Source organism: Telmatherina bonti (assembly GCF_933228915.1).
Source record: "Telmatherina bonti genome assembly, chromosome: 1".
Lineage (NCBI taxonomy): Eukaryota > Metazoa > Chordata > Actinopteri > Atheriniformes > Telmatherinidae > Telmatherina > Telmatherina bonti.
This window is the reverse complement of record NC_136619.1, coordinates 24,164,951-24,187,987: the sequence shown is the minus strand read 5'-3', so window position 1 is coordinate 24,187,987 and position 23,037 is coordinate 24,164,951. Positions and strand designations below refer to the sequence as shown.

At 38.1% G+C, this 23,037-nt stretch overlaps 1 protein-coding gene across 1 annotated transcript in view; it reads right to left on the bottom strand.

Moving 5' to 3' along the window:
- tcf12 (transcription factor 12) overlaps positions 1 to 23,037 on the bottom strand; it is an 81,997-nt gene that overhangs the window by 9,390 nt on the left and 49,570 nt on the right. Inside the window, exons 9-14 of the mRNA XM_079246913.1 lie at positions 10,049 to 10,148; positions 9,409 to 9,548; positions 8,784 to 8,925; positions 8,553 to 8,620; positions 5,540 to 5,684; positions 991 to 1,064 (exon numbers count right to left, since the gene is read on the bottom strand). Coding sequence (XP_079103039.1) covers positions 991 to 1,064; positions 5,540 to 5,684; positions 8,553 to 8,620; positions 8,784 to 8,925; positions 9,409 to 9,548; positions 10,049 to 10,148 — 669 coding nt within the window. The remainder of the gene's footprint in view (positions 1 to 990; positions 1,065 to 5,539; positions 5,685 to 8,552; positions 8,621 to 8,783; positions 8,926 to 9,408; positions 9,549 to 10,048; positions 10,149 to 23,037) is intronic.

Here is a 23,037-nt window from a genome sequence, read left to right as displayed (position 1 = left end):
CTTTCTCGAATACTACTCCAGCCTTTACTCTCTATAAAGACAAAAAAAAGCTGGATACCATAGAGCTGATTTACAGCATCATACTGCATTTTGAGGTCTTTTCTAGATCCTCTCCATAAACAGTTGGATGGTTGAATGGATTTTATTAGGAATTTTCAACTTCAATGATTGTTATTTAATAAATTCAAATTTTAAGCTAAATTAAACAACACATTGTTGCAAGATGTTACGATTATATCTCGATTGTTTTTGTCTGCATTAAGAAGTTATGGATATCTGCTTAATTTGGCTGTAAAACAGAACAGACTTCTGTAAATGTGTGTCACAGATCAGCCGTAGTTTGTGCATGATGTCGCCATTAAAATGCTGTCAAGTACCAACAACTATACAAGAGATTGAGTAAAAACAATCATATACTTTGGGGATAACAGCTCCAACGGACAAAAATAATCATTAGAAAATACCTTTAATCTTTCTAGTTTTCAAGGCGACAAGGCTTTATGCAAGTTCTGTTTTGTGTCATATTTTGCATTAGTTTAAAAATATTTACACTTCTGTAAAACAAATGGTTTATGTTTAAATGAGCAATATTCAACCTTGTAGTTGGGAATATAAATAAATGACATGTGCATCAGGTAGTAATGGTTGGCTGAAATGTGATCCGTAGCTGTGGTCGCATTGCAGCAAAGGAATTCAGGAGAAGTAGCTTAGCAAACAGCTGCCACCCCCCGCACCAGCCCGCTTAACTCACCCCATCCCCCAACTATCATCCCCATCCTGGCCCACAGAGTAGAGGACAGATGGCGAGCCCCAAGGGACAGGTATTGTTCAGTTTGGTTATCTCTGGACCCCGACCTTCCTCAGCAAAACATTTGTCAGACAGGAATCTGCCTGTAATGTTAGCTGAGTCTTTCAAGAGTAGATCATCTTAAAGTGAGCACCCATCATATCATGTGCTCACTGGAGGATGGGAGCGTTAAGGAAGCTTACCAGTGAGTGTAGGGAGTTTTCATAATTTGGTGAGGAAGAGGTCTGTCCACTTGCACGGGGCCACTGGTTGGTACCTGATGAGAAAAAAGGGGTAAAGAGAAGGTCAGAGTTAGTGATCCTCTGATTTAATGTCATATCAACCAGACGCTGCGTCCTGCTGAAATGTCTACAAAGACGCAAAAGCTAAACAACACTCAGTGTGCAGTCATAACATGCTCATATCCTGATTTTCTAGTTTCTTGTTGTTCCATAGGAGATATTTTTACCTTTCAAGACTCAACTGTATGATTTCCTGATGGCTGGACGGCATCCTGACATTAAAGCCAACAGAGTTCAGCAACCACCTACTTCCACCCTGAAGTGTACGCTGAATCACAGCATGAATAACTGAAGCTAAAAGGCAAAATGCTCCTTAAAAATCTAACTTAAAGCTCTAGTTTTTATTCATGTTGTTATTCCCAGTAATTCTGGGTCTCTGAAAGCAAACGCAAGTGGTTATGAAGGGTTTTAGCATATGGTCCTCATCAGGGTTTTGATGAAGGAAATATGCCAAATCTCTGAGTTCAATCAAGTTAAACTTGTTCCAATGTGTTAGCTTGCATTTCTGAGGTGTCTTGCTCATTGTTTTTTTTTTAATTGGCAAAAGTCCGTTTTATTTGTTTATCTATTTCACAACATAACATCTGGAAAAATTTGAGGAAAATCAAGATCAAATGGTTTGATGAAGCCAACTTTATGTGATGTTTTCCCTCTTCTCCCTCTATATTAAAAAAAAAAAAAATGTATTCAAATGGAATAATTCAAGATGCTTCCCTTTGGGTGGCAAGTTTGAACTGGATTTTGTATGTGTATACAAGCCCGACAGTTAGTCTGCCGGTCAGTACAGGAAGACAAATCACGCTAATTGGATCTGGTTTAAATTAACCAGAAAAGAAATTCACATCTGCTCATCACATTTCCAGCTCTGCTCTATATTTGTCTTTCCTTTTCTGAAGCTCAGTTATCTAAGTAATCTGATTGCCATTAACAAAAGAGGTACACATTATCATGTAATCAATTAACCTGAACTTGTTTTCTTTTTAATGAACCTTGCAGATAATTCAAAGCATAATGTGCCTTTCTGGCTCAGAACAGTTGATCCTTTAGTGTCTATTAATGAAGAAGGATGTCAAATCAAACCTACATGCCTGTAAATTGAGTCTGTTGTAGCTTAATCACAAATAGACTTTATTTCAGATAACCATCATTTGGTGCAAATCCAGAAATTAATTTCAGTAATTTTCTCCGCTTCTTTTAATGGCAAAGTAATGAAAAATGCATAGCAGGATGACAGGAATCATTTATGACAGAAATGCCTCTGCAATGCTGACTGATTCTTTCTTTTCTTAATTTAAAGAGTGTTTTTTTACAAGAGTATTTAATTCAAAGTGTAGCACAGCGCAAATAATAATTTTCTGTGTCTATCTGTGAGCAGAAAAACACATTGTTTCTAATCATGATTATTCCGGGTTTGTATTTATGCAAATCAAAACTTGTATAAACAAAATGTCATCAGAAACAACTACTCCAGATGCAACTGCTTTCAAAAACAACACAACTAGGATGAAAGAAATGGACTAGAAAATCCTTCAATTCCAGGAAACTGTTCCGTCCGTTTTCCATTACTAATTTCAATAAAATGTCTGATTTAACTTCTGAGGTCTTGAATTTTCATGTTTCCTCACAGAAAAATCAGACTTTAATTAACAGACAATTTAAAGTGAAGGAAATGAAAACACCTCTGCTCTGCCTAAGCCTTCTCCCAGGTGAGTGAGAAAGGAACTTCACATGAGCCAATGCGGGGTGACGGCTATGAAAAATTAGCCTGAGGCTCTTTTCCCCACACGCACCAGAGAGGGCTAATTGAACAAACCAGTCTTGAGTAATGTGCTGTATGTTGGTGTAATCCTGATGATGAATGTATTCTGCAACCAACATCAACAGTGAGCCAAATTTTGGGTTATTTTCAAGTGATCGCATTTTCTCCAGCCCCAGAAGCATAATAAGAGTGAATAATTAGGGAAACAATATTCTTTCTTTATGATCCCCGATGTATACATTTCACATTAGTATTATATTTCTTATTTATATTAAGAGTTCCATTACTCATCAATGCTGCACTGTAAATAGGTAAAAAAGAAAAAGCTGTCATAGTCCTCATTAGCTGAGTCACAGCTACCTTCCCTCACCCACCCAAATAAACGGAGCCTTTTGCAGCTTAGTGTGTGTGTGTGTGTGTGTGTGTGTGTGTGTGTGTGTGTAGGGGAAACAGCTGTCCATGGGGCAGGGCAACAGCTGAGGATGAGGGGGGCATACGTAGAGACAGCTGTCGCCACTCCATTACCACACATGACACAACTGCCTGCTAAAACAACATACTGGGCTTTCTCTTACTGTCCGTCCCCACTCTCTTTCCATAACTTTCTCACCTCTGTCAACACATTTGACAGTCCATATTATTTCATATACATCTCCATTTTCTGTACTGAGAAAAACTGTATGTTACAAACTGGAACCTCGGTTAGTGTGCTCACAACTGTGAAAAGACGGGCTGTGCTGTTCTTGTGCTGCTTTTGTTCTCTGAATGTGTTACACAAAATAATTACATATCACAGGGAAGTGTGTGTTCCCACACTCAAAAAATTAAAATGAAACCTACAACACAAACAACTTCAAAGCGTTTGGAAAAGCAGGATTGTGTAATAACATTTTTTTTCTTTTTACAAAGTGGAGAGAATCTCATGAACCACAGCTGAAAGTCAGAGCATTGGTTCAGTTCAAAATAATATCCAAGACCTACAATAAACACTTTCATTAAAAGATTTTTTATAAAATCCATCAGCAATTAGAAAGCCATGTTTGTTTTACTTTTACTTAATCTGTCATGCTCTTAGTCCAGAGCATGTCTGAAAGTTTCCATCATTTCCAAATAGGGATAATGCTAAATGTTATTTGTACAGTGCTTGTTAGAGAAATCTATATTTATGAACAAGGCTGAGAGCCAAAACTAGTAGGTGATGTCACTGCACCAGCAAGTCCAGCGCTGTATGGAAGTTCAGGTGTATTGCTGAATAAACTAAACAATGATCTAATGGTTTTAATGCAAATCCTATTATTGCTGTCGTCATGGAGTCCAGACAGGAAACAGCCAGTGGATGGAAAAGTTTTTTTAGCTGAAGTCAGTGTTTGTTGTACATGTTCACAGATGTGAGATTGTTGCATTTTTATTACTTCAAAGACTCACTTGAGTTGTAATTATATGGATATAAAGTTAAATCCTGAACTAAAGTAAGTTTCTTTAAGGATCTATACAAATACGCTGTCCAGGCTTAGATAGAAAGTGGAAATTATTAGAGCCGTTCTGAAGCTAAAACGGTTATGAATATGGAGTCTCAAAGAAACTTTTCACTGTTTATTCTCTATTTAATGAAGCTGGTATGGAGTGAATGTAATTCATTCAACTACATTAAATGTGGTGTATTTTTCTGAGAATACAACAAGTGTGAGGAGATCTACAAACATTTGGCAACTTTTAGACCTTGATATGAATATAATCTGTTTGGCGTTATATTGCCAAGTACAGAGAGCATAGCACATACAGAAGGTGGGAGGATCATTCAAATGAGGCAGCATTAAATGATTTGTTGGTATTTTGGTTTTTTAAAAAAAGACAAAAAATGTCCTTGGGCAGAGAAACAGTGTCAGTTTTAAAGCTCATTTTAGTAACCTTCATATATAATTATGAGCATACCTTGTTGAGCTGATTTATGATGTATAAAGTCCTGCAGTCTCCTGAATGTAGCAGAATGCACATCTTCAACAATACACATCATCTGATTTGCAAGTCCCTACACCAACCATCGTGCACAACTTTTCAGTATGTTTACCTAAAATAGAACACATGCAAATGACACCAGGCTGCTCCAAAGGCACCCAATCACAGACGGATGTGCTGTCACCAAGTGTTCTGCTTTTATGCAGGAGAATACAGGATAACATACTCATCAATCACACATGTTACTACATCCAATCCATCTTTCTTTTTATTACAATATACATTGTACCCTGTTTGGCATTTTGTTTTTCATCAGTGACAGAGTTACATCTACAGCAGAATGTAACCATTTCTAAAATGAGCAACAATAAACCTTGACCACAGTACAAGCTGAATAAAAGTCACCCTGTCTTTTTTTAAATTACAGATTTAAAGTCTTGCATGTTCAGGGTTTGCTTCACTACACCATCCAGATAAAAAAAAACCATTAACATCCAGCAAAACCTTCCACCCTTTCACCTTCCACCCTTTCACAGTTTCTTAGAGTTTAAAGGGAGCATTGCGTTGGCACTGGGTCCCACACTCTGAAATAACTAACTCTTTTGCAATGAAAATTGGGCCCATATACAGGAATGTCTCTTGACACTGTCTAATTCAAACTCAGTCTCTCTTGGTATCTTGGATAAGTGTGAAGTAAGTGCACATGCAATAAAATTCCAAAGACTGGTTTTCTACCTGGCCTTCCAGATGGGGTGCCGGCAGCAGTCACCACGGTACCTGCTGAGGCAGCACCTGCTGTGGCTGTGAGAGGTGAAGGAGAGCCCACGGGTGTTGATGGATTGGATGGAAAACTACTGCTAGTGTGGTCAGGTGAGTAAATCTGAAAGGACAGCGAAAGAGATGGAAAAGTAACACCCATCATTAATGCAATAATAAAATACACAGTATATAAACATTAGGCTGTGTTTTTAGCCATTTCTTTATAGAAAGGAATATTATAAAAATACTTGGTGTGTACATATGAGCCATTAATAGTCATCTGTGCTCAAAACACAGCAGCAAACAAATGAATCATAAACAACATTCACTTGGATGATGTTAGTATCTTGCTCTGTATCAGCTCCAATAAATCTGTGGACTGTGTGTGAAAAATAATGAAGAATTACTTCAGTAAAAAATTCAATGTCTGGTCTACTTTGACCAAAATTCCTCTAAATGTTTTCATTTACAACTTTATTCGTTCATCTAGTTTAGAAAAGTAATTTCCACATAAACAGACCTACACTCATATACACAAAAAATATATTGTAGTGATTTAAAGAATCATCCACATGCAGAATAAATACAGATCTCTCTATTAATAACATCTAAGCTAAATAGAGATATATTTTGGTCTAAATCTACACATAGCTTTACGAACTTTGCTCTACAGTTCTCTTTTTTTCTCTTTTGTGCTTTCAGAAAGGAAGAAATTTGAAATAAAGTGCAATCCAGAAACAAACTTGAAACAAAATAAAATAAACTCTGACAGACTTTAAAAAAAAAACCCAGTTTTACAGGAGCACAGCCTGCTTTTTCCTCGTATTTAGACTCTTGTGTTTGTACGAGTCATTCCACTTATTACTCCACACTGACTTATGGAGGTGCAGACGCCCAACCTCAAAACCCTGTTAAGCCAAAAACAGAAAGTCTCAAGGGCCACATTTCAGCCTGCAGCCAGAGATTGCACCATGAACCATACATCAAAATACAGAAGTGTTCAACTTTTGTTTATGTTTGCATCTTTTTCTAAATCTTATTGCAGTCTCCATAAAGAGGACAACTAGGGCAAAATGCCCGGGTGTTCTTCATGTTGCTACAGATTAGTCACCCTTCTTTTTTATTTGTTTCAGTGCATTGTTAGGTTAAGGTTAGACAGTCTGTTTAGTTTAAGGATAACATTGTAATGAGGAAATTCTGTCTTCAGAGCTGCTTCTGGGTTTTCATCTATTTACACAACCTCTGGATTAAATCACACCCCTACTTTTTTTTTCCTGTAATAAGAATATATCAGCACTATAATGGAAGCTGTCTCAGACAGTCAGAGTATTACTCATGGATCTTGACTAATTAGTGAAGAGACAATAAAAAGCAAAACAAAATAGCAAGAGTAGCTCCACATAGACTTTTCTACCAAGCCAAGTTCAAATTGAGCTTTCAGGCACCGTCTGACTTGTCTGCGGATGAAAGAATGGACTCATTGTTAATAATCTCCTTATTTAATCTTGATCTCATGGCTTTAGTTTTTCAATCAACTTGGAGTATAAGGATAGAGTTTTTACTAAAATGTGTCAGTGAGTGTGGAGGAAGATCCACCGTCATCAAAAATACATAAAAAAGACTATTTATGCTTTTCTACACTGAGAGCAGAAAATATTTTTCAGTTCAGCATTTTTACTTTGAGACAAGCGGTTAAGTAAAAAACTAAGTAGGATTAAAATTGTGGTTATCACTGTGGCAGAAACCAATAAAACTCTAAACAAATCTCTAAAAATCTTTTTTAGTTTCTCAACGGCAAGCTGTTCATAACATTGACTTTTGACCAGACAATAAATGACTTTGTATTCTTTTCCCTCCCTGGCTACTAACGCTGCATTCAAAGTGAAACATGGCTCATTTTACTGGGATAAATGAAGCCCCGCCTCATCATCAGTTACGCTCCCGCAGGCGGCATGGGGCCAATAAGCACGGCCAATTTAAAAGGGCGGAGAACAAAAGCTGTAAAAAGAAAAGGGGGGCATGGAGCTGAGCCACAGCAGTTATAAACTCCCCTGTGCGCCACAATCCATCCACCCACCCCCACCCTGGCCTAGCTGTGTCCATTTCAGTCCAGCTTTGTCATGCTAATGGAATTGAGTCTGCAAATATAAAGGACTTAATTTGTTATTACATCCCTGAACCCTTAAATTTAGGATTCGCAAGAAATAAGAAATATTTTTGTTTAAGGAACAGCTTGTGCTGTAAGGAAAATGTGTGTTTTTCAGTGATGATCAAACGTTAAAGCTCATATAATGCCTCTGCAACAAGTTACACACCATTTGAGGATTTTTTTCTTCCATTTTCGCCCACTTCAAATTGTGACATTCTCGATCAGTGACTCATTTCTTGTTTCAGATTCTGAATACATTCTCTGCATGTGGATGTGTCACAATGTTTTTGTTGTGCTGTAGAAATAATTTAAACGATTGAACCATGGCAGGATCTCACAGATATTAGTTTTTTTTCTTCTTGAAATTGTGTAGTCCACCGGCTTTACAGTGATTCTTTGCCTTTCTTGGATATTCTTTGTTTAAGCCAACGACTATCCAGGCTTATGGCTAAAAAAAAAAAAAAAAACTACAAATGTTTCCTTTAAGCTTTTTAATCAGCAGTCTGTATAAAATCTAATTCCCTGCATGATTACAAAGGTCATTTTCTTTACAAAACAATAAACAGAAAAGTTGAAATTGTTTAAGCATGAGGCTGAACACCAGCTAGACAAAAGTCACCTAAAGCAGAAACACAAAGACTTCTTAGCAGTGGATAGAAATACTTAAGCCATTTATGTTTCCCAGAAAATAATCTAGTATTGATGTGGAATAAATTTCTATTACAAATAAAAACTGATTCATACTAGTTTTTAACATTTAAATCTTGTGCAATTCTCTTTCATCAGGAATGTGAAGCAGAATGAGCTGGAGGAAATCTTAAAACTGGGGTGGTAACTCACCGAAGCTAAAGCCTTGCCCAGTGCATCTCCAGTCTGCGAGCTTCCAGCAGTCCCCCGATTTGCAGCAGCTAAGAAAACATAAGAAACAGAAACCTTAGACAAATTAAGAGCAAGAGTAGTAATGGTACACAAAGCAGCTGCCTGACCCACTGACTACATTTACAGAATGGATGCATGGCTATGATTACACTAAGGATCAGTGAATTAGTCATTCTTAATATGAGAGCATACCCATAACCCCATCGGCTGAGTTGACTGACGGGGTGTGTGCTGCAGTGACAAATGGTGAAGTGCTGGTGTTGCTTCGGTGGAAGCTCGACATTGGAGGAAGACTGGCATTGATGTCCGGAGAGACTGAGTGGGCAGGGTAATTCTGGAAGATACATTTTTTTTTTTTTAAAGAAAAAGGTTCATATATGAAGATAAATCTGCATGTGTGTAGGAAAGAGAGAGCTTATTTGTTCTCTAAATTGTAATTGTCCTTTGACATCCTCCAGGCTGCGGTGGAGCAAAAGTTAATGGGGGCAGGGGCAATAATAAAGTGAGGACAGGCTGCATCTGTACGCTCGCTGTGATGCACTGCCAGCTGAAGCAGGCAGGCAGACGAGGCCAGATCAAACACTGACAAAAAAAAGGGTCAACAATGTCTTCACTGATAATAACCAGAGAATTTCTTAATTTGTACACACCCACTCCAAGCTGGGGAGCTGTGCAAAAGGACTGCAGTGCCAAGATAAAATTAGAAGGTAATAGGAGGTGAGCAATACACACTGGTTTTCTTACACATATGTGGTGGCAAAAACTTAAGTTACTGAGACTCATTTATTATTTATCTATCTGGTAAAGAGTTGCTTACCAAGCGGTCATGTGAGTGCAGATTGTTATAGTTTCCAGACTGTGGCATGTGAGATGAAGATCCTGCAAGCATTCCTCCATAACCGGGCTGACCGATCCCGCTGGACGAATTCCATGGGTCAGACGAACTGTGGGTACCATCTAACAACAAAAAAAGAGGACATTTTTGTAGACATAGTTTGTATGTCAAGGCAGCAACATGTTTTGAGACAACAGATAACCTCTTTCTGCCTAAATACCTTGGGGTCATTTACAAGTAGTTCTTTTTACGATTTTTTTTTGTCTTTGGGCTGAAACATGATACCTGTCCAAAACACAGCTGAGGTAACACAAACGCTAAAATCAGCAAGAAGTCTTTATATGCTTTGGGGTCTGCCATACTTACGTTTACCTTAAAAAAAGTTAAGTCAAAACTACTGAATCTGTCAGTGACCATAAAGTATACTGGTCAGCAAAAAATTATTACCAATTTTGTGATAACTTCCATTCATGGAGTTATAATTAACAAAAAAGGAAAAAAAATACATTTAACATGGTTAATAGTGAACTTTTGTTTCGTAATATGTATTTAGAGTGTGTTGATAATTAGCAATGGATTGTTCCCCTCTTAGTGTAAACTGATGAGTGAGCTTTGGACTTACCAAAGAAAGTGCTTGCAAACATACTGCTGGAGGGTTTTGGAGAAGAGTAAGAAGGAGAATCTCTGTTGAAGTCCTCTGAGTTTGGAGACGGTGCGTACACCTGCCAGGAGAGGACACATTTTACAACCACACACTGATGAACATCAAAATTCGGTGGTATCTAATAATATGTAAAAAAAAAAAAAAAATACAAAGAAAGCACTCTCAGAAATAGAACTTTCCACTAGACATTTTCAAAACAACTCACTTGCTTAGATCAGATCCTGTGAAATAAATGTTTTTACTCAAAATGCAAAGCACAATCCCATTCAACAACGTGTATACACAATGCTCTGTAATCTTATGTACATGAGCACAAGTAAAAACCAGTGATGTGGTTTCAGTCCTAAACCTACAAATACACACACACACACACGCACACACACACACACACACACACACACACACACACACACACACTTTAATGACTACCAAGCAATCAAGCTCATGAAGGGAGGAGTGGATTATCAGGAGTATTTGCATTTCAGATCAACTCAGCCTCTAATGGAAGTATAATGATACCGCTTACACGCATAGACTAAAAGCTTGTCAAATTACAGCATTCCCACAGAGGAAGAAAATCAAATAAGGTGCACAAAAACAGCCTGGTTTGCTTTCTTTTTATGTGTACCTGCAAGCTGGTGGTAGAAAAGAGAGGCACAATGGGTGTGCTGTTGTACAGCTGAGTGTGTACCAAACTGGGCGGTGTGATCAAAAAAGACTGGAGGCCAAACACCAGTGATGTGGTCTCTGACTTCATCCACTCCAGATGGAGGGAGAAGAGGGGATGAAGGGAGAAAAGGTTTGGATGAATTCTCCCTCCCACAGACAGGACTAGATGACCCCGTCATCATGTAACACTAATCAGAGCCAGACCTGCCAGATACATCCACCTGCACATTTCCTCTGCATGTTAAATCCATCCTCTAATGGCCTAATTTCACACTCTAGACTTGACAGCTCTCTCCTCAAAACGGCATTCTTCGGCATATGCATGTGTCACAACAGCTGGTTACCTAGAGTACGTTGTTGCTTTACAACACAGTTACAGTGGAAAATGTGCATCACAGCACGTGTAAATAAATTTGACTAAGACACATGTGAACATGTTATCAAGGCAGAATGTGAGACTCAGTGCTGTTGGGCTTTGCTGAGTGAGCAGGACTCCAGCATGCTGTTGTCTGGATGTGTAATTAAAGTGCTCTGGGAGGGGTGGAGCTCTCATGGGTCTTCTGGCTTACACATGTGACCAGGGTTGATAGTAGCTCCGCAGAGATCTCAGGTTAGCTTCACACAGGAGACCGGGCTTTGTCTTTTTCCTCTGTCAGGCACTCTGCGGGCAGCATATGGCAGTGGATAATGCTAATTGTTCCTTTTACCCTGGGCTAACCAGTCAAAGCATTAATAAACCATTCCAAACACCGGGTGTTACATTCTGCTGGCCTACGGAAGAGAGGGCCTGCCTGGGTTTCCTTTTACAAGACCATTAATTAAAAGCCGTCACTCACACAGAGCACCACACCGACACAGGTTATTTGAGCTGCAGCCTGCATTACTTAAATAAAATGAACAAACGGTGACACCAAAGTTCACAGCATTTGTCTTTTTAAATAACACACCATCTGGAAGGATGAGGGGGAAAATTTAACACTCATGCAACTTTTGTGATAAAATCGCTTTTATGACTAAGTTAAATAGTCTTAATTTTGGTACATGACAAGTGAATAACAAAAAAAAAAACCAACAACCTTATGAGCAACAGAAATTTGAGCTTAAGATGCCAAGTGTAATTTTTTGTAATTCAGTTGTGACTTTCAGCAGTATTCATTCCCATCTAAGGGAAGATAGCCAGCACACCTTCCCACATGCCTGCAAGCATACCTGTCTGTGGTACCTGACTTTGAAGTTCATGCCACACCAATCAAAACATCACATGTTAAAACACAATCTGTCAGCTACTACAAAGGATGTAACATAACAACTTGAAGGGCAATTTAAAACCAAAAGATGAAGTTAAAGTTGGGCAAATAGCCAAATAAGCTCAAAGCGAAGTTCAAACACACTCATAATGGCGTGTCCTGTTTTTATACAGTATGACATTGGCTGGAATTGAACCAAATCTCTGGAGGGCATTTTGTTTCAAGTCCAAATCTTACACACTTACTAGGCTGAGCATGCTTGAAAGATTAAATGTCTTTTCAAGCGGCTTAACCTGCAGAGGGATATTGTTTAAATTTGTACACGATAACTGCAAATGGTTTTTGAACAATAAAACTCTGATACAGAATGTATACGAGGACCAACATTCAGTTGTTATGAAGATCTGACCGAGGAAATTAGCTGAACTATTATTATGTAACCTAAGTATGCACACAACACACATGAAATTTCTCTAAAAACCTGATCAATCCACTCATGTAGAACTGGAGTCTGATCAAGTTACATATGAACCAAAGAATTCTTGAACCGGCCACATATGTAATCTGTTATTGAGCCAGTGGACTAACCTTTAAACATATTACTTAACAAACTCACACACCTACATGTATAAAAGAAAATATTTAATTCATGTGTGAACTTTAAACCCGACTATGAAACAGATTCACTATGAAACAGATTCTCTCTAAAAAAAAATAAATAAAAAAATAAGGACAATAAAGGAAAACAAAAGCCCACAGCAGAGGAACACTGTCCACTCATTAATGCCAAGGACGGGAAAAGGTTTTGGAATCAACACGTTTTCATTACATGTTAATCAGCACATGTGCCTCCTATAAAGTACATGATAGGTCAACACAGACAAACACACCACCCCCACTCTGACTTTGTGCTAAGCATGCAGTGAAGCATGCAAGCTTCAGCACATGTGCACAATGTGGGGGAGGGTGGAGGGGGGGTTAGTTAGGGGATTAGCTTCTAGAAAGAGTGATGTAACCTGTTGAATGACAAAAACAACAGGTAAAATCCACGATTAAACGTGTCAAGGCTCCGCATTTTTATTTTTTAAGCGTATAAGTACTTTTGCGTTTAAGCAGGGAAAATATGTCTAAAAATGAAAATCAGCGCAAGATTTTACTTTTTTTTTCTTTTTTTTCTCCATCTCATAAGCAACCAAAGAAAGATCAGTGAGCTGCTCCATCTGTATTGGTACCATGCCACCAGCTCACAAGCCAATGGCCCACTGTGAATTCTGCAAGTGCTCCAGATGGTGAGCCTGCTATGCAACTCTGCATCGCAACAAATTATTGTGGATCAAGTTGATTCAAAGAATGAACATCTTTCTTTTCTTTTTCTATCAAAAAAGAGTGGTGCTGGTTGTTTAACAACTGCTTTTGATCATTAAATTTGACTGTTCCGTGCACATGCTATCAATTTTCTCCCCATCACAACTATAACACAAGCCTGTTAATACTTTATATGAAAAAGATCAGTCATCTTTTGTGCAGTGGGAAGAAGAAAGGAAATGCTGTAATGGACTGGAAGGAAAGTTGCAACACAAGCCTGAGTAAGATGGCCTTTTGGATATAAGACCATTAACAAAAGGCTAACATCTTTATTTTTCCTTGTTACCTATGTGCCCTTATTATAAAAGCGAAAACAGCAAAGAAAGTGACAGGTGTAAATGGGCCTGTGTAATTTGCAGGATAGTTAATTAAGGATTACTGAAATGCATTACAGAACCCATTCAGTCATTGTTAGATGCATAAATTCACTAGATTGTTGTCAGTATAAAATATGGCAAAACACAGTTTAAAATCTGTCTGAAACTCAAGCAAAACTGATATTTACACCCCAAAACAACTGTGATAACTCAGTCCAACAGTTCCATCAACTCCAAGCACAGAAGATACATACTCAGTTATGCACCTATTGACAAAAAAAGGCACTAGCACTCCAAAAAAAAAGTTTTCAGAGCACCAAAAAATCAAAGAGGTCATTACAGAGAAGTTCAGAAATCACATTAGGCTCCCTGTGGCGTCAAGAATGCCAAAGTGATTAAAAACAGATGGAATAAGAGCAACAGTGGTGCTTGGAGCTCAATCTGCAAACAGGAAAGTCTAACCTCAACAGGCAGTCTCTTTCCCTTAATCATTCCCAGACTCCCACTTGTTATTATTTCAACCCAGTCTCAGAGCTGAAGCAACCAGCCAGTAAAAATAAATTCAAGACAGCAAGAAACTTTCTGCCACACCGTTTCACTCTGTGCATAAGAAAGAGGTTTATAATAGCAGGAACCTTTTTCATCTGTAGCCTTAAATATTTACTCATACAGAGCCGCAGTACAAAGCAGAAGAACGCTGAAATAAGTTTAAAGCTTAGTAAACACACTCAACCCACATTATGTTAATTGTCACACAGCTTTAACCGATGTGACGGAAAAAACTCACACACTCCGGCATTCACATATAGAAAGGGACATGGTGCTTTCATCTAAAATGAAAACAACGCAAAACTTAAGACGCACAGGAGAAAAGGCAGCAGAGCCCGACTGTCAGAGGCAAACACACATGCACACTTCTTACTGCTCCTCTCTGTCTCAGACACACACATTCCCAAAGGGACTACTCACCGATTTCCCGTTGTAGTAATACATCAAAGAGTTACTGCCCATTCCAGGGACAGGGTAGGCGCAATACATTATAGCTTTAACAATTTAAGTGATAAAGGTATAGAACAGCGGCGCACTAGCTTTCTCTCTAGACATACATCCAAACCGTTCAAAATGGACTAATAATTCTTTCAGTACTGGCCTCCACACATGACCCATTCAGAGGAAACTTATGCAAAGCAGGATTGTACCATTCCACATTGCTGGAAGGGGAGATAGCAAGAAGGGAGTGGCTCATGTGGTATATCCCTCTCTTAAGCCTCTAAATGCTGAGGCAAAGAGGAGGTGGGGAGAAAAAGATAAAGGGAAGTGGGTGGGACAGAAAAAAATGTGTGAGCGGATTCAGAGAGAGAGAATGAAACGTTTAATTCCAGGCATTTAAAAAAAAAAAAAAAAGGGGGGGGGGGGAAATGCAGATTTTCTGCAGGGGGAACACCGACAAACCGGAGCTAAAATAATGGCATTGTAAGCAGGAGTTCATTAATATGTGTGGCGATCAAATGAGTGCTTAAATAAGTGCACCGAGTCTGTTCTCTTCTCCATGCTTTAATCCTGAGTGTCTAATCTTTTTGTTTTTGTGATGATGAAATGAGTCTACACGCAGTGAGGCGAAATTTGCCTTTTGTAAGAACATAGCCATCTGGCACTTTACCTGTTGCCCACACATGCCACCTCTCTGCTGCACATAGCAATTAGAAGCCATTAGTGAGAGAAAGTGAAGTGAAATCCATGCATCAAAAAGTATGCAATAAGTGGGGAAAGAAGAGAGAGCAGTCTCTCCATGGGTTGTTAAATGTGGGAGCTTTGGTGTTATCTGAGTAAGACCTTTTGTTGAAGTGCCTGTAAACAGTGTTGTAAAGCATGCAACAGCTGTACAGGGGCTGGCTTGTGACGTCGAAAAGGAAAATAATGCTCCATTTCCTAAACCCTGGGGGCCTCAGACGGGGGAGAGCAAAACATTGACAGCCATTTTACCATGGTTTACTGTCACTGGAAGCCGCACAGATCCCCATTACCTTTCTCGTTTTGGAGGAGGTGGGGGGAGTAAAGGAGAGGAGAAGAAAGGAAAGAATAGATACCATATTCCAGTGAGAGCCAGGTCTGACTGGAGCCTTTCATGTGAACCACTCAAAGCTCACTGGACTAAACACAGGCCTGAAGACTCATTGAGAACATTACTATTATAGAAAGATGAAAGCCTCCACTTCCATAGCAAAACTAGGCCCTTATTATGCTTTTCCTTTTAGCACTGTTATTATTTATCCCCCTTTCTTCTTTGAATCTCTTTTAAACTCATCCAAACACTGGCTCTGCATGTTGTTACCATTTTATATCTGGCACTTTTTCAAGTTGATGCTTTAAGGAAAATGGTCATCATAAAAGTGTTTCAAGGGATCTAAAACAAGTCCAGACACAGCATAATGTTTCGAGAAAAACACATGAAAGCAGGAACAAATAGGCATTAATTTAGAAAATTAAGCACAAACATCAGTGCCTGCTGATTCAGGACCCAGCTTATCTATTTGTTTCCTTCCTGACTATGCAGGGGACACAGTGAGAATGTCTAAATGGTGTTATTTGATGAAACTCCAAAAAAAAAAAAAAAAAAAAATCAACAGTCATGATACACTAGTCACAGCCTTGATCGTCAAAAACCACTCATATCAGTCTGAGAGGTGAAGGTTCAGCTCCACCCACCTGTTCACACGATCCTCTCTGAGGACGAACCAGTCATTGCAAGGTGCTTTTCGGTGGATTTGTTCGGGTGAGGAAAAACAAAACAGCAAATCCACAAGCTGAGGTCACCCCATCTCACGCATGGATTTAGCAGTGATGTCATCAGACAGGAGGATTGTTTCCTGTAAGAAGCTCTGCTTCTAATTAGGGATGATGACACGAAGAGTGGGGGGTGCGTGGGGGATTCAGACCCTCACTCAAAGATCGTGTTTTGACAATTCAGGATTTAAGCAGTTCCTTCAGATTAATTTAACAGACCTATTTCATACTGAGCAGCATCAAGAGTACACCTGTTTCACTGGCAAAAGCGAAGCAGGATGGAGGAGTTGCAGACACTATGGTCTTCAACTAACATTGTATCAAACAGTGTTTGTACCAACCTGAATCCCTTAAGTACTGATTATTTACTTATGAGCTCTAGTTTTAAATGAATGCTGCAAAATCTAGTTTTATTTTTCTAAAATAAATACTTTTTAAAAAATATTTGTTTTATAATAACTAAGTATTCCTCTGTCATTTACACACTGTACTAATGTTAAACAAATCCATTGTGACAACTTGATTACTAATCCATTTGCAGATAAATATCATTTTAATAGTTCACCTCAATCTATTAATTCTGGTTAACATGACAGCAGCATAATTGTGCATTCATTCAGTTAAAGCATAAGACATACACAGTTCATGTTTCCAATGGTTTATATGTGAATCTTTGCACATTCGCAGTAATGATTTACTAAATAATCAATTTACTAAACTAATCAATCAGGACATTTCCACTAAATGTACTTGTTTATAGTGGAGTAATTGGAACCGTTTATACATTGCTGTATTTCTTTAATTAAGTTACTGTTTTTTATAAATAACTTAAGTCTGAGCTGAAGAGACCATAATGATCACTTAATATATGTCACAAACAATAATTTTATATAAATTACACCATAGAACAGAAATTGTTAACCATGGTCAGAAGTGACCTTCAGGTTAAAAACAAGGCTTTTTACTGAAAGTGTGACAGCTTATAAGGGCTTATGAAGGGCTTATAACTAAATGTACCTTTAAACTAGTACATATTAAACATTATATCACATTTGTTTTGAAATAAATCATTCATTGAATCTAAAAAAAAAAAACCCAAAAAAAGGGTTTTTTTTGTTAGTTTTTTTTAAAAGCAGCTTATTTTTCTTCATTCTCCACCTAAACTTGTCTGTATTGTTTCACACTGGATTTTTTTTTTATGTAATCTAAACTACAAGACAGATGTGAATGGGTGACCAAGAGGTGTGGTGAGAACGTTAGGATGTAATTCTTCAAAAAATTTTATCTTATTTCACATAGTCCCACCATTTTCAGTTGCAGTGGGACTATGAAGGTCACCATGTCACTGGAGAGACATGCTTGAAGACAGAAAAGTCAGAAAGACTGAGGGAAACAGCTCGACATTTCAGATTACCGGTTCTGGCGCACACGCAGACTGTATGACCAAACACTTTCACCTTAACTAGAATTACGTTGTGTGAAGTATTTACTGTAAAACAATATTCCACTGTATTAGTGAGAGGTACTGGGAAACTGTACTACGAACAGATGACTTTGGCAAGGTGAAAGTTAAGTGGGGGATCTAAAATATCACCATTAACTGAGCCAACTAAGCTTTGCTTTTCTTAATTTTTTGGCAGTTTGTTTTTTAAAACTTAGATTTAATTTGTACTTTGGCATGTTGTGGTTTTGCACAGCAAAAAAAAGAAGAACAAAAAACAAAAAAAAGCAAACAAAAGTCAAACAACAAATGAATGGATGAAAGTGGAGTTTAAGTTGAAACCTGCTGGTTGGGTACATTTGTGTGGATGATCTGCCTGCAAGGATTTTCTCTGGCTTGAAGTCTAAATTCGTTCAGGTAAGGATGTAATTCTGAATTTGATATTGGTATGCAAGTTCTTGGTTTTCTTGGTTTTCATAGTGATCAATAATAGTACAGAGAAAGAAAATGTAAAGGGTCATTTACATATTATGTGCTTTTATCTCCAAATAATAAAAAGTTCAATATCCTAACACATCAATCACTACCTTTGATTGTAGTTCAGAAATGAACTCCAATAGTCTGTTTCTTTTCACCAAATCTGGTAAACAATTAGATTTTAGAAAAACAACAGACAGACAGATGCTACAGTGAACAAGATCATCATCAATTGAGACTGTTGCTTTTGAGACTGAGTACTGGAGGGACTTTTTGCACATCACCTTTAATTTATGAGTGAGTGTGTAGTGCAGGACTACATAAGCTTCTACATGAGCTTCATGCGGCTCAGCCATGTATTTTTCAGGTCATGGCAGCTAGGCTTAAAAGATCTCTAAATAACAAACACCACCTTGGTGATTGTTGACAGGCTGTGTTCATGAGTCTGCCAGAGATCTGAAAGTGGGGTATGCATTAATGCTGTACACTCACGCAAGCCCTAAATGAATAATTTACAACAGGCCAGAATGTGAGTAATGACTTTAATGTGTGCATTATTTTTGTTCTCTTTGTCCCTTTAACTCCTTGCTCTCCCTACAGATGAAAGAGGTCAGGCCTCTGGCTTGTTTGCCTGTTCCATTATCTGCAGCCTCTAATGTCAGTGGTAAATTTCAACAACCCAAACAAAGATAAATGCAATGCCCACCATCCCAGAGGTGGCTGTGACTGCTTAGCGTCACCTGTCAAACCAACGGTGTCTATGTAATCAACCATCAGATGAGGCCATCTCTGGGGAGCTCTGTATCAGGGGTCAGGCCAGAGCCTAATATACTGCCCCCTACCAGTTGCACGAGTGGGCAACTTTATCATCTGCAGTAACACAACTGACAAGATCATGACATAAAACATCTGAATAAATGCAAATATTTCAATGAAATTCTATGTAAAGAAACACTGAAAAAAACATGTACATGTAACTGACGTGAACTCTGCAGCTCTCTTCTCTCTTCTTTTTTAAATTATGTTTCTTTTAACTGGGGTTTTCAACTAAATCCAACTTAAACACACAGTAAGGTTATACAAATCCATGCCTGCTATACCACAAATATAGTCTTTTGTTCAGTTCGATTTTAGCCATGTTAGGAAATGGCTATCCTGTAATAAACTCTTCAATACATCAAAATCTTACATAGAGATATTTGGTATCAAACAAAAAATTTAACTAGACTCTTATTCCTGTGTCATTAACTGTAAGGATGTCTCACCATTGCATAAAGGTGACTTGTTTTAAATATCTTGGTGTATTGCAAGATACTGAATCCGCTTTAAACTTCATATTATTCACCCCTTACAGAAATTCAGCTTTGGTATCATTCTAGTGTCTTGTTCTTATAACTGCTTCCCACTTATTTGACGTAAGAAACTACCACTCAACTTGGACTCCCAATCAGTAGCTATGTTTACATGCAGCCAAATCAATCAATTGCAATCGGTTTGAAGACTGAAAATGATCCATGTATTAACCTCATTTCAAATGAAAAGTGTCAAACCGAAAGTACTTTAATTTGGTTTCACAGAGGTAGAATATTCCTTTTCCCAAACCAACCGTGGTATCATGTAAATACTGAATAAGAAAAGCGTCAGGTGGTGTTCTTACAGCGTGTGCTCTGACGAGATGTAAACATGCTATGAGTGGCTCACTCAGGAAGATGGCGGTGAACAAACAAAGACAGCGGGCAGCAGCACAAACTTTGTTTTTAATTTAAACTGTGTTTCTACGTAATTTTCTCTTAGTTGTTTGCAGTAAGCACATGAGTATCAAGCTTGAATTACTGCAGGTAGACATAAATGGCTCAATCTAAGAGAAACAAAAATATAACAGTTAATTTAGTGAAGTTATTAAAAAAAACCTCTGTAATGACATCATTGACCTTTAATTGTGTTACACAATGCACCTTTAAGTACCCAGGAAATTGGAGGTTTTTTCAGAAAGTACTTTATCGACTATAAATCCCAAATGCATCATGGAGAGGGAAAAAGCATATACATGTTGCACTGAACTAGAAGTCTTTTATATTAATTTCCTTGGCAACTACCAAGGCATAGTGATGTAACTACACTTTTGAAATACCTCTTGTTGTTCTGGCCATCTTGCTTTTATTTATAAATATGTCAAAAATGCATTGTGAAGAGGAAAAAAAAACCTATATAAATTGTGTGTGACTATAAGTTGCAGGAGCAGTCAAACTACGTAAAAATGTGCAACCGATAGCCCAGAGGAAAAAATAAGTATTACTATTTTCATTATTGGGATCCTGTAAAACTAACCAGTCACTTTTAAAAGAAATATTACCCAGCACTAGCTACATTTGCATGGACCACTATCAATTGAATCGAACGTACAATCAGAATAAAAATACATCCTGTAAGCACCACAGTCGATCTGAATGGACTCGATCAGATATACTTTTCATTCGGATCAAGAACGGTGGTTTAACCTTTTTTGTGAGCAGTTCAGAAGGCAAAAGTAACCATTTATACACTCATTTCAATAAGTCTGTTATCACATAAATGTAGCTGATCAGATAACTTTACCTAGCTTCCATGTAAACATGTCAGCTGGAGTCTCCGATAAGATTGATTTCAAACAGACAGATGAAATACTTATCCATGTAAAAACAGCTATTGATAATTAATTCAATTTTAAAACTAATTAGTTTATTTAGGTTTCAGTAATGTTTAATCAGAAAAGGCTAATACTCCTGAAAGACACACCCTAAATTGGAAGTATTTAAATCAACAAGAAAAAAGCTAAACATAATTTTACTGGCATAATAAAAGACACGTAGAGCCGAGCACACATCTGTTTCCAAACTTCTCTGAAAAATGCTAAAAATTTTATTACTATGATTTGAGTTGGCATTCAGATTTAGGTTTATCAGATGTTAAGACTGTACACTGGTGCACAGAGGTGTGCTTAGTTACTTAGTAACCATGAAAAATCTGTGGAAACAATAAGAAGATTTAACAGTAGTTAGTAAAAATGAATGTACCTTTTGTTTATAGTGATGAGATAGCTAAGGCCCCTTTTTTAAATGAATTTTTTGTAGTTGTGCATCCGATTAACAACTAGACAAAACAGTTGTCTGAATGGCACCAGAATCAAATTTTGTTTGTGACTTAAAAAGCCCTGGAAAGCCCTGGAAAAGTGTTCCAGGATATCTACATAAGGTTCTAGTGGTGAATTTCCTTTAGGAGCTCCTCATCAAATATAACTATCCCACCCTGCTATGGTTGAAAGTGAGAAAGAAAGGGGGCCCGTTCTTTCAACAGGAATACTAGGTTACTGTTGTTATTTCTTAGTGTTGTTTCTTGTTTTCGAGCTGCTAAAGACACACTGATAGAAAGACAGATCTTTTGAATGTCATGCACTAGACAACACTGCAAGGAACATTTCTAGGTCTTAAGATTTAAAGCCTTGAGCAGACTTCCTTTCTTACAGCTCGCACAGTACAAATCTCTCAGAAACAAGGGTGTCTGAGTGATCTGTCAAAAGTGAATGTCAATCTTTTTTGTCATCCACACTCAGGGTTCTCGCTTGCAAAAGTCCCTGAGGGCAGTTGAATCTCAGCCACTGCTTTCTTTCTCTCATCCTGCAGCTACACCATCACCAAAGCCAGGGAGGAAGTGTCACATCAAGCCGCTGTGCCTCTGACAAGAGGGGGGGAAAAAAAACACCATTTGAACAAACAAACTGACATGCAGACACACATACAGAACATGCCCTTGCAGATTCCCATAAATATCCTACAAGATGCAACTTTCCCCCACAAGCTATAAAACCCTTTTTCCCTTCTTCAGTCCTCCTGTCAGACAGGTGCCCACGCAGCTGCCCATCAGCATCGTTCAGCACAGCAGCTTGTCTGTCCAATGACAACATTGGACTCTGTCCTTCACTCCCAATACTGTTTTTATTGTCAAATAATGTAGCGGACCAATTACAACAAACGCATCTATTACAACACAAATAAAAGGGTGCATGCTTGAGTGCGATGTGCATGTACTGCATCTTTAAGTTGTGTATAGTCCACATTTCTTGGCTAAATTTTTCCATCAGTGAAATAGTGGATAGAACGAAACATCACACGGCTAAAGCCTCTGCTGTATCCAAAGTCTGCAAGCACACAACCATCAGACCACAGAGGAAAGTATGTGTGTGGCTGAGGGAGGAGGGGAGGTGTCTGTATATAAGATGAAAAAGCCCTATAAACATTTAAATGTTTGCAATCACCATCTGGCCTGTCTAGATAGTCTTCACATCCTGGTGCACTGCAGTGTCAAAACCGAAATGCAGAGAGGATGTGCTCCCATAAATATTTTGATTTGGCTCCATCATGTAGTGTACACACACACATACACACACACACACACAACATGCTTGGACTTGCAACTTGCATTGCCAATCTGATTTAAAACTCCAAATTTTATTTTTAGACTAGGGAGCACAAATATGAGCTGGAGGGAAAAAAGCAGGATTTAAGAATGAATTAAATAAATAAGAATATTTCCCCGTGGTAGACATAATGATAGGAAGCACTGAAGCACTGTGTTGATCTTTAAAAAAAAATCAAGCAGCTATTCAGGTCT